Source organism: Phyllobates terribilis, unplaced genomic scaffold (assembly GCF_046119375.1).
Source record: "Phyllobates terribilis strain yellow unplaced genomic scaffold, ASM4611937v1 Scaffold_3__8_contigs__length_932513732, whole genome shotgun sequence".
Taxonomy (NCBI): Eukaryota; Metazoa; Chordata; class Amphibia; order Anura; family Dendrobatidae; genus Phyllobates; species Phyllobates terribilis.
In genome coordinates, this window is record NW_027362763.1 from 618182714 (window position 1) to 618195638 (window position 12925).

At 43.6% G+C, this 12925-nt stretch overlaps 1 protein-coding gene across 2 annotated transcripts in view; it reads right to left on the reverse strand.

The window, feature by feature from the left end:
* The window catches only part of GNPAT (glyceronephosphate O-acyltransferase), a 355670-nt gene that overhangs the window by 91743 nt on the left and 251002 nt on the right, over nucleotides 1-12925 (reverse strand). For both annotated transcript variants that reach the window (XM_073671501.1, XM_073671499.1), the window contains one exon: nucleotides 2030-2170. In XM_073671501.1, the coding sequence (XP_073527602.1) occupies nucleotides 2030-2170 (141 nt within the window). The remainder of the gene's footprint in view (nucleotides 1-2029; nucleotides 2171-12925) is intronic.

Here is a 12925-nt window from a genome sequence, read left to right on the forward strand (position 1 = left end):
TGTTGGAGATTGACAACGGCATTTAACATGTTAACTCGCGATGCCACCTGCGGCTGTTAGGGGCACATGACAGCTGATCACATCATTTTAATATATCGTAGGGTCCATTAGCTGAACCCCTGAGGTGCCAGAACATCAGAACCCCCCCCCAGGTGACCCCATATTGGAAACTTCACTGTCTAAGGAATTCATCTAGGGGTGTAGTGAGTATTTTTAACCCATAGGTCCTCACAGAATTTTATAACATTGAGACATGGAAATATGACATTTTAGTGGTAAAAATGTAATTACTGTATTTGCTGCAAATTTTTCAGGTACACATGGGTTGATAGGTAAAACTGGACCTCATAATTTATTGCGCAATTTCTCTCAAACGCGGTGATGCCCCATATGACATAAGAAATTACTGTTAGGCCACATGTCAGGGCTGAGAAGGAAGGAGCGTTATTTGGCTTTTAGAGCACAGATTTTGCTAGAATAGTTTGCGGGCGAAATTTGGGGAGCCCCGAAAGGTGCCAGAACAACAGAAAACCCCCAAAAGTGACCCTATTGAAGAAATTGCACCTCTCAATGAATCTACGGCTGCAGTGACTATTTTGCAATAAATATCCAGGCCAGGCTTTTTTCTGGAGAATTGCAGATATACCAGTTTAGAGCCCATACATTGTGCCCCCATACAGGGTAGTGCCCACATATATTGTAGCACCCCCATACATTGTACCCAGCTTCTGCTTCTGGCGATATGCAACCCGTAAATTGTTAAGTGCTTTCTCTCCACTACAATAGTGCCAAACATGTGGCCACTTACTGAGGTTTAGGCACAGTGGGCTCAGAAGAAGGGGTTGGATTTGGGAACGAAGAATTCACTGGATTTTATTAGAGGGGGCGAGAGCCAAGTCACTTTTCCAGAGCCTTTGTTCTATCAGTAATGTAGGAACCCCGTTTAGTTCCATTGACAGATGACGGACCTGAGTAGGGGCCGATTTTGTGTGGGATAAATTAGGGCTTTTATTGCTAGCATTTTGGGGTACATAATATTTTTTGATAGCTTCCAGAATAAAATCGGGATCACATTCTTGTGTTCAATGCTGAGCACTTAAGTTGGAGTTCCTGAATAGTGTATTTCGTGATTTTTTGTGCAGGAGCTGGCGAGTCACTTCAACTTCCTCTCATAGAAGAGGTACGGATCGTGGAGGGAGTGCAAGGCGCAGGCACGGGATTACGGCGCCGCAACTACACGTCACAGAGCACCGTGACGTGCAGGGGAGGGGTGTGACATTATAATGAAGAGAAGAGGCAGGGATTTCTTCCAGGCCCCCTACGCTCCGGGGCCTGGAAGGAATCATGAACCTAAAGTTATAAAACACGATTTCACAACAACAAGACCATTAATATGGGGAATGTATGACTAGTTTAACATTTCTACCACCTGTATGCCCATATTAATAGGTTATTAATAGGCCCAGGGATGACAGATTCCCTTTAAAGGTGGAAAAAGTTCTGCAATGATTCTTTTTGATATGGTTTTTTTTTTACATGATAAAAACCCAGTATTTTATCAGTTGTGTAGACTTTTCATATCTATTGTACATTCAGTATTGGAATTTAATCTAGATGAGTAAAGTATGCTAATATTGAAGTATTAATCCCTTACTGTCGCAGTCCATTTTGGGCTTCATGACAAAGTAATTATATCCATTTTTCATTACTCCCTCTTTGGGAGAGCCATAACTTAATATTTTTTCATCCATGTAGCTTGTTTATTTAAGCGTGTTCTTTTTTAGAGCTAATTTGTAGTTTTAATGATCAACACTTCGGTATATTCAATATATTAAAATTGTTTAATATGTTTTAGTAATAGAAAATAATACAAATATAAATATGTATTGCTATGCTAATTGAAACCACTAAAATAGACATCTCCTATATAATTAGTAGGGTAAAAACTATACCAAGTATCTGTCTTCTATGCATGCTAAGTTCTGATATATAGTAAAAAAAAAAATACTGTACAATGTAGTAAACATACCTGGTAGCCTTCTAAGAAAGGCTGGAACATTTTAAATAAAAACATGGCTGTAATCTCCCCATTCTTAGCAATGACTATTTCATGTGGTGTCAGATGAACTACATCACGCTTTGACAGCAGGAAACTGCCTTCGTCAAAATCCTGTAAAAGAAAATGGACTTTAAGGTGCAGAAATTGTGCTATCTACCTGGAACTCAGCAGATAAACTGTCTGGCCATAAGTTACACAGACTTTTGATTACAAAAAAGCACATTAGTGTAGGGCCTGTAGGGGTCACAAATGACACAGAGAATGAAGGTCTAAGGAGGAAAGTTTCTCCTTGCGGAGAGTGCCAAGCTGGCGTAAGGAGACTTCTAGGTAATGCAATGCTCATCTGGAAAATTAAATATACTAAGAGTATTAAGAGAGGAAGGGGACAGGAACTCTTGTGCCATCTATTTGGGCTAGCTATCCTGAAAACTAATATAGACCCTTGAATGAGGGAGGGGCCTTACCACATGATTTGGGATAAAAAGCCAAACCACACACTAATGAACATTTGTAGAGGTGCTTTGGGGTGTTTGCTCCTCATCAAGAGTCAAGTTTTGGCTTTTTATCCTAAGTCATGTAGCAAGGGTCAGTAAAGAGTCAATTTTGACTTTTAGGATCGAAACTCTCAATAGGTGACACTAGAGTTCTTGTCCTCTTACTCTGTGAAGAGGAAATATGCACATTTACAGAGAATGAAAGAACATCACAGAGAATCCCTTTGCCTTGCACTGACTCCTATGTCATGGTTATAGTGTTCCTTTAACTGTTAAACATGCAAATCTTTTTAAAGGGATTTTCCACGCAGCGCTTTATACAGAACAAGAATATCTAATTTGCAAGCTCTTCTGAATGGTTGCATTTATGTTTATTTATGTTTTATGGCAGCAGATTACACCGAAACCAAGTAATTAAGATTTTCAGGAGAAGAAAATCACTTTTCTACATTTCTTGAACATGGATTTTGTGTTCTAGCGTTATTTTTTAATGGATTTTTCACCATTAACAGTATTAATATACAAAACGGTAAGGTTTCAGTGAAACAGAGTTAAGACAGTTGCATAACCTTAATCCCTTAAGGACCCCGGGATTTTCCGTTTTTGCATTTTCATTTTTTGCTCCCCTTGTTCCCAGAGCCATAGTGTTTTTATTTTCGGTCAATATGGCCGTGTGAGGGCTTATTTTTTGCGGGACGAGTTGTAGTTTTGAAGGACATTACTGGTTTTACCACATCGTGTGCGGGAAAACGGGAAAAAAATTCCAAGTGCGGTGAAATTTAAAAAAAAAGTGCAATACCACAGATTTTTTTTTTTTTTTTACCACTTTCACTCTTGGTCTTCCTTTCCTGGGGCGGTCCTCATGTGAGCCAGTTTCTTTGTAGCGCTTGATGGTTTTTGCAACTGCACTTGGGGACACTTTCAAAGTTTTCCCAATTTTTCGCACTGACTGACCTTCATATCTTAAAGTAATGATGGCCACTTGTTTTTCTTTAATTAGCTGCTTTTTTCTTGCCATAATACAAATTCTAACAGTCTATTCAGTAGGACTATCAGCTGGGTATCCACCTGACTTCTGCACAACACAACTGATGGTCCCAACCCCATTTATAAGGCAAGAAATCCCACTTATTAAACCTGACAGGGCACACCTGTGAAGTGAAAACCATTTCCGGTGACTACCTCTTGAAGCTCATCAAGAGAATGCCAAGAGTGTGCAAAGCAAAAGGTGGCTACTTTGAAGAACATAGAATATAAGACCTATTTTCAGTTGTTTCACATTTTTTTGCTAAATATATAATTCCACATGTGTTAATTCATAGTTTTGATGCCTTCAGTGTGAATGTACAATTTTCATAGTCATGAAAAAACAGAAAAATCTTTAAATAAGAAGGTGTGTCCAAACTTTTGGTCTGTACTGTATATATGTTTTTCTTTGATGACTTCTTTGCACACTCTTGGCATTCTCTTGTTGAGCTTCAAGAGGTAGTCACCAGAAATTGTTTTCACTTCACAGGTGTGCCCTGTCAGGTTTAATAAGTGGGATTTCTTGCCTTATAAATGGGGTTGGGACCATCAGTTGTGTTGTGCAGAAGTCTGGTGGATACACAGCTGATAGTCCTACTGAATAGACTGTTAGAATTTGTATTATGGCAAGAAAAAAGCAGCCAAGTAAAGAAAAACGAGTGGCCATCATTACTTTAAGAAACGAAGGTCAGTCAGTGTGAAAAATTGGGAAAACTTTGAAAGTGTCCCCAAGTGCAGTTGCAAAAACCATCAAGCGCTACAAAGAAACTGGCTCCCATGAGGACCGCCCCAGGAAAGGAAGACCAAGAGTCACCTCTGCTTCTGAGGATAAGTTTATCCGAGTCACCAGCCTCAGAAATGGCAGGTTAACAGCAGCTCAAATTAGAGACCAGGTCAGTGCCACACAGAGTTCTAGCAGCAGACACATCTCTACGACAACTGTTAAGAGGAGACTTTGTGCAGCAGGCCTTCATGGTAAAATAGCTGCTAGGAAACCACTGCTAAGGACAGGCAACAAGCAGAAGAGACTTGTTTGGGCTGATGAACACAAGGAATGGACATTAGACCAGTGGAAATCTGTGCTTTGGTCTGATGAGTCCAAATTTGAGATCTTTGGTTCCAACCACTGTGTCTTTGTGCAAACGCAGAAAAGGTGAACGGATGGACTCTACATGCCTGGTTCCCATAGTGAAGCATGGAGGAGGAGGTGTGATGGTGTGGGGGTGCTTTGCTGGTGACACTGTTGGGGATTTATTCAAAATTGAAGGTATACTGAACCAGCATGGCTACCACAGCATCTTGCAGCGGCATTATATTCCATCCGGTTTGCGTTTAGTTGGACCATCATTTATTTTTCAACAGGACAATGACCCCAAACACACCTCCCGGCTGTGTAAGGGCTATTTGACCAAGAAGGAGAGTGATGGGGTGCTACGCCAGATGAACTGGTCTCCACAGTCACCAGACCTGAACCCAATCGAGATGGTTTGGGGTGAGCTGGACCGCAGAGTGAAGGCAAAAGGGCCAACAAGTGCTAAGCATCTCTGGGAACTCCTTTACGATTGTTGGAAGACCATTTCCGGTGACTACCTCTTGAAGCTCATCAAGAGAATGCCATGAGTGTGCAAAGCAGTCATCAAAGCAAAATGTTGCTACTTTGAAGAACCCAGAATATAAGACATATTTTCAGTTGTTTCACACTTTTTTGTTAAGTATATAATTCCACATGCGTTAATTCATAGTTTTGATGCCTTCAGTGTGAATGTACAATTTTCATAGTCAAGAAAATACAGAAAAATCTTTAAATGAGAAGGTGTGTCCAAACTTTTGGTCTGTACTGTACATTTATACACACACGTATATATTATATATATATATATATATATATATATATATAAATAAATATGGCAAGGATCTACAATCAGGCTGCGAAGCTGTGACAATTCAGCCCTGGAGACCGGGTATACAGTGCCTACAAGTAGTATTCAACCCCCTGCAGATTTAGCTGGTTGACACATGCGGAATTAACTTGGCATTGTGACATTTGTACTGTAGATCAGCCTGGAAGTGGGAAATGCACTGCAGCAAATTTTTTTTTTTTTTTAAAAAACGTTAAAAGTTAATTCAGAGCGTCATTTATTATTCAACCCCTCAAACCACAAGAATTCTGTTTGGTCCCCCAAAAGTATTAAGAAGTAGTTCAGGCACCAAGAATAATGAGCTTCACATGTGTGGATTAAAGATCTCTTTTGCCAGCCTTTTCTGACTATTTAAGACCCTCCCCAAACTTGTGAACAGCACTCAGACATGGTCAACATGGGAAAGACAAAGGAGCATTCCAAGGCCATCAGAGACAAGATCGTGGAGGGTCACAAGGCTGGCAAGGGGTACAAAACCCTTTCCAAGGAGTTGGGCCTACCTGTCTCCACTGTTGGGAGCATCATCCGTAAGTGGAAGGCTTATGGAACTACTGTTAGCCTTCCACAGCCAGGACAGCCTTTGAAAGTGTCCTCCCGTGCCAAGGCCAGGCTTGTCCGAAGAGTCAAGGCTAACCCAAGGACAACAAGGAAGGAGCTCCGGGAAGATCTCATGGCAGTGGGGACATTGGTTTCAGTCAATACCATAAGTAACGTACTCCACCGCAATGGTCTCCGTTCCAGACGAGCCTGTATGGTACCTTTACTTTCAAAGCGTCATGTCAAGGCTCGTCTACAGTTTGCTCATGATCACTTGGAGGACTCTGAGACAGACTGGTTCAAGGTTCTATGGTCTGATGAGACCAAGATCGAGATCTTTGGTGCCAACCACACACGTGACGTTTGGAGACTGGATGGCACTGCATACGACCCCAAGAATACCATCCCTACAGTCAAGCATGGTGGTGGCAGCATCATGCTGTGGGGCTGTTTCTCAGCCAAGGGGCCTGGTCATCTGGTCCGCATCCATGGGAAGATGGATAGCACGGCCTACCTGGAGATTTTGGCCAAGAACCTCCGCTCCTCCATCAAGGATCTTAAGATGGGTCGTAATTTCATCTTCCAACAAGACAACGACCCAAAGCACACAGCCAAGAAAACCAAGGCCTGGTTCAAGAGGGAAAAAGTCAAGGTGTTGGAGTGGCCTAGTCAGTCTCCTGACCTTAACCCAATTGAAAACTTGTGGAAGGAGCTCAAGAATAAAGTCCACATGAGACACCCAAAGAACCTAGATAACTTGGAGAAGATCTGCATGGAGGAGTGGGCCAAGATAACTCCACAGACCTGTGCCGGCCTGATCAGGTCTTATAAAAGACGATTATTAGCTGTAATTGCAAACAAGGGTTATTCCACAAAATATTAAACATAGGTGTTGTATAATAATTGACCCACACTTTTATGTTTAAAATTTAATAAAATTCAACTGAGCAACATAACTTTTTGGTTTGTAAGATTTATGCTTCTGTTCATAAAACCTACTCTCGTTTGCAGTTTGAAGGCTCTAACTTATTTGCATCTTATCAAACCAGATAAATCTGCAGGGGGTTGAATACTACTTGTAGGCACTGTAGGTGTTCGTACCGAAGGTTGAGAGTAAATTTCTAGCCAAGTGGCAAGGGCCGTACGAGGTGGTTGATAAGTTGACTGATGTCAACTAAAAAGTTCACCATTCAGGAAGAAGGAAGCCATACTAGATATACCTCATCAACCTGCTTATACTGTGCGAGACAGGGAACCAATGGAAGCTACCTGTCTGGGGGCCAATCCTGAAGCCAGGGTCGAAGAGGTCACAGTGGCAGAGACACTGTCACCGGCCCAAAAGCAACAGTGCTGAGAACGGCTTCAGCGAAACAGAGACCTGTTTTCGGAGTTGCCAGGATGTACGCTGGTTGTAGAACATGAGATCTTGATGGAACCGCAAAAATGGGTGAACCAGAGACCATATCGGATCCCCAAAGCCACCCGCGAGGTGATCTCCAAGGTGGTGGGCAGAATGTTGAACTTGGGCGTCATCAATCTATCAAAGAGCGGCTGGTCCAGGTCCATTGCTCTCGTGCCGAAGCCGGACGGACAAAGGCGGTTCTGTAATGACTACAGAAAACTAAATGAAGTGTCTGAATTTTACGCGTAACCGATGCCCTGGGTAGATGAACTTATTGAAAGGCTAGGGCCAGCCAGATACATAACCACCCTGGACCTAACAAAAGGGTATTGGCAAATTCTCCTGTCTACAAGTACCAAGGAGAAGACTGCCTTCTCAACACCCGATGGGAGTTTTCAGTACACCTGAATGCCGTTTGGTCTGCAGGGAGCCCCAGCTACCTTCCAGAGGGACATGGACTGAATCGTAGCCTCGCAGAGGAAGTACGCTACCGCTTAGCTAGACGACATCGTGATCTTCAGTCCAGATTGGGAAAGTCACTTACAGAAGGTACAGGTGGTTTTGGATGCGCTGTGGAAGGCCGGCTTTACCATAAACCTAAAGAAGTGCGCCATGGGAAAAGAAGAGGCGAAGTACTTGGGCTATATTGTCGGAAGGGGTGAAATAAAGCCGTAAGTAAAAAATGTTGAAGCAATCCAAAGTTGTCTGCAACCAGCCTCCAAAAAACAGGATCAAGCATTTCTACGACTTGTGGGATACTATCGGCAATTTATCCAGAATTTCTTCATCATAGCCGAACCTCTGACCGACCTGCTTAAAGGTACAAAGACAGCAATGGCCAAATGGTCTTCTGAGGCGGAGATGGTGTTCCAGGAATTGAAGCTCGCTCTGTGCAAACAGCCGGTTTTGATTGCACCTGACTTTAATAAGGAGTTTATAGTCCAGACGGATGCCTCAGAGGTCAGGGTAGGAGCCTTGAAGTCTCAAGAAATAAACGGGGAAGAACATCTCATTTTATATCTGATCAGAAATCTGTCGGCCTGTAAGAAAAACTATGCTATTGTGGAAAAAGAGTGCTTGGCCATAAAATGGGCAGTTGACACCCTGAGGTACTACCTGTAAGGCCGGAAGTTCAGGTTACTGTCAGACCATGCACCCCAGAGATGGATGAGGAAAAGGATGGGGAAGAATGCCCGGGTGACTAGGTGGTTTTTAGAGCTCCTGGGCATTAGTTTTTTGGTGGAGCATAGGCCGGGAAACTACATGATAACGTTGATGCCCTGTCAAGACTTCCATGTTTAGCAAATGAGGGTGCCAAAACTCCCAGCTTTGGGCAGAGGGAGGGACATGTGACAAAGTCACTGGTAGAATATTGGAGGGGAGATATGCTTCAGTGAGGCTATTAACTTCAGTGATGTGAAACATGGAAGCTTTTCTCCTGAATGGTAGGTGCAGAGAGGGTTAAGCCGCCATATTTAATCCCTTTATTTATTAAGGCTGTTTGCACGTTAATGACCGGGCCAATTTTTACAATTCTGACCACTGTTAATTTATGAGGTAATAAATCTGGAACGCTTCAAAGGATCCCACTGATTCTGAGACTGTTTTTTCGTGACATACTTTACTTCATGATAGTGGTAAAATTTACTTGATATGACTTGCGTTTATTTGTGAAAAAATCAGAAAATTTGGCGAAAATTTGAAAACTTTTAATTTTCACGCCCTTGCATCAGAGAGATATGTCACACAAAATAGTTAATAAATAACATTTCCCACATGTCTACTTTACATAAGCACAATTTTGGAAACACAATTTTTTTTTGTTAAGAAGTTATAAGGGTTAAAAGTTAAACAGCGATTTCTCATTTTTCCAAGAAAATTGACAAAACCATTTTTTAGGGACCACATCACATTTGAAGTGACTTTGAGGGGCCTTTATGGCAGAAAATACCCAAAAGTGACACCATTCTAAAAACTGCACCCCTCAATGTGCTCAAAGCCACATTCAAATAGTTTATTAACCCTTCAGGTGCTTCACAGGAATTTTTGGAATGTGGAAAAAAACAATGACAACAATGAACATTTAACTTTTTTTCACAAAAATGTTACTTTGGAGACAATTTTTTTTATTTTTGCAAGGATAACAGGAAAAAATGGAACCCAAAATTTGTTGTGAAATTTCTCCTGTGCACGCCAATACCCCATATGTGGGAGAAGACCGCTGTTTGGGCTCACGGAAGGGTTCGGAAGGGAAGGAGCGCCATTTGACTATTTGAATGTAAAATTTGCTTGAATGATTAGTGGACGCCATGTCGCATTTGGGGAGTGCCGGATGTGCCTAAATAGAGGAAATCCCCCACAAGTGACAAACTAGACCCCTCACGGCACTTATATTGATGTGTAGTGAACACCTTGAACCCCAAGGTGCTTCACAGAAGTTTATAACATTCAGCCGTAAAAATAAAATGTTCACATTTTTCCCACAAAAATGATTTTTCACACCCCAATTTTGCATTTTCATAAGGGTAACGGGAGAAATTGCACCATGCAATTTGTTGTGCAATTTCTCCTGAGTACTCACATACCCCATATGTGGAAGGGGGGGGGGCCCTGTGTGACTTTTGGAACGCAAAATTGACTGAAATCGAGAGCTGAAGCCATGTGGCATTTGGAGAGCCCCTGAATGCCCTAAACCAGGGGTCCTCAAACTTTTTAAAAAGGGGGCCAGTTCACGGTCCCTCAGACCATTGGAGGGCCGGAATATAGTTTTTAAAAAAAACTATGAACAACTTACTATGCACACTGCACATATCTTATTTTGAAGTAAACAAACAATACAGGAACAAATACAATATTTAAAATGAAGAACAAGTAAAGTTAAATCAACCGGTATTTCAATAGGTAGTTAACTGTACCCAATAGGCAGCATAGGTCCTCAATAGGCAGGTAAATGTCCCCAATAGGCAGCATAGGTCCCCAACAGGCAGGTAAATGTCCCCAACAGGCAGGTAAATATCCCCAATAGGCAGGTAAATGTCCCCAACAGGCAGCATAGGTCCCCAATAGGCAGGTAACTGTACCCAATAGGCAGCATAGGTCCCCAATAGGCAGGTAAATATCCCCAATAGGCAGCATAGGTCCCCAATAGGCAGCATAGGTCCCCAATAGGCAGGTAAATGTACCCAATAGGCAGCATAGGTCCCCAATAGGCACGTAAATGCCCCCAATAGGCAGGTAAATGTCCCCAATAGGCAGGTAAATATCCCCAATAGGCAGCATAGGTCCTCAATGGGCAGGTAAATGTTCCCAATAGGCAGGCTGTTTCCCCGTTATAATGCCATATGCAGGCTGTTCCACCCCTTATAATGCCCCATGCTGGATGCCACCCCCCATATAATGCCCCATGCAGCATTTCACCCCCCCATATAATGCCCCATGCAGCATGTCGCCCCCCCATATTATGCCCCATGCAGCATGTCACCCCCCCCCATATTATTCCCCAATGCAGGATGTCCCTTTCCCCGCATATAATGCCCCATGCAGGATGTCACCCCCCATATAATGCCCCATGCAGGATGTCACCCCCCATATAATTCTCCATGCAGGATGTCACCCCCCATATAATGTCCCAAGCAGGATGTCACTCCCGTGTCTTTATAATGCCCCATGCAGGATGCCACTCCCCATATAATGCCCCATGCAGGATGTCACCCCCATATAATGCCCCATGCAGCATGTCACCCCCCCATATAATGCCCCATGCAGCATGTCACCCCCCCATATAATGCCCCATGCAGCATGTCACCCCCCCATATAATGCCCCATGCAGGATATCACTCCCCTGTCTTTATAATGCCCCATGCAGAATGTCACCCCCCCATATAATGCCCCATGCAGCATGCCACTCCCCCATATAATGCCCCATGCATGTCACCCCCCCATATAATGCCCCATGCAGCATGTCACCCCCCCATATAGTGCCCCATGCAGCATGTCACCCCCCCATATAATGCCCCATGCAGGATATCACTCCCCTGTCTTTACAATGCCCCATGCAGCATGTCACCCCCCATATAATGCCCCATGCAGCATGTCACCCCCCCATATAATGCCCCATGCAGCATGTCACCCCCCATATAATGTCCTATGCAGCATGTCACCCCCCCATATAATGACCTATGCCTCTATACATTAAAAAAAAAAAAAATCCAATACTCACCTCACTTCTCACTTGCTGCCGCTCTACTCTGGTCTCTACTCCACCGTCGCGGCGGCCTCCTCCCGCTCTGCGCTGCCTGTGACGTCACTCGGGAGGGCGCGGTGTAAAGACGTCACCGCGCCCTCTGACCTGAGACGTCACAGGAAGCGCAGAGCAGGAAGACAGCGGATCTGCAGAGGCATGGAGAGAGGTAAGTATCTGCTTGCTGGGGCCCTGAGCAAGCGGGGGAGAAGGGCGGACGCCAACACCGCTCCCCTCTCCTCCGCCCATAGCCCGGCGAGCCGGATAAAACTCCTCCGCGGGCCGCATGTGGCCCGCGGGCCGTAGTTTGAGGACCCCTGCCCTAAACAGTAGAAACCCCCCACAAGTGACCCATTTTGGAAACTAGACCCCTCAAGGATTTTATCAAGGAGTATAGTGAAACTTTGAATCCAGAGGCACGACCCAGAATTTGATAACATTAGATCATCATATTGAATAAGTTGTCATTAGTCTTGAACGCAAGTGCTCGCTACTCGAGTTTGTACCGGGCACTCCGGTATGCACCAAGAATCACGGGTGCTCAAGTGACATGCTCGAGACCCCGCCCCGCATGTTTCATGGCTGTTAAGGACACCCAAAAAAAACATGAGGAGATTGTCCGTGCATGGCAGGCGACTTTATAACAGCCGCGTAACATATGGGGCGGAGACTCAAGAATCCACAATACTCTGTGCATACCCGGAGTACATTGATGCAAACTCAAGTAGCGAACACTTGCGCTCAACACTAGTCGCCATATCGTCTTCATTTTTTTCTTTACTTTTAAAAAAAATCCCAACCCCAACCATAGCGTTTACTTTTTATTCTTTTCCTCATGCGGTATAAGTGATTAGACGACTTTATTCTTCGGGTCGGTGCGATTACCGCGATGCCAAATCCATATCGGGTTTTTATGATTGACAGCTGTCACACACTAAAAGACATTTTTTTTTCTGCAGAGGCTAGTTTTTGCATCACCAAATTTTGAGAGCTAGAATTTTTCCATATTGCGGCAGACCGTTATGCGACGGCTTGTTTTTTGAGGGACGAGTTGACGTTTTTATTGGTACCATTTTCAGGCATGTGACATTTTTTGATCGCTTTCTATTCTGATTTTTGGGAGGCAGAATAAACAAAAACCAACAATTCAGGAATTGTTTTTTTGGTTTGGTGTTTTACCCTCACCCATGACAGCACACCTTGAGAGAATTTTGGAGAGTATGAGCACCCTAGGGAGGACCACCGCCT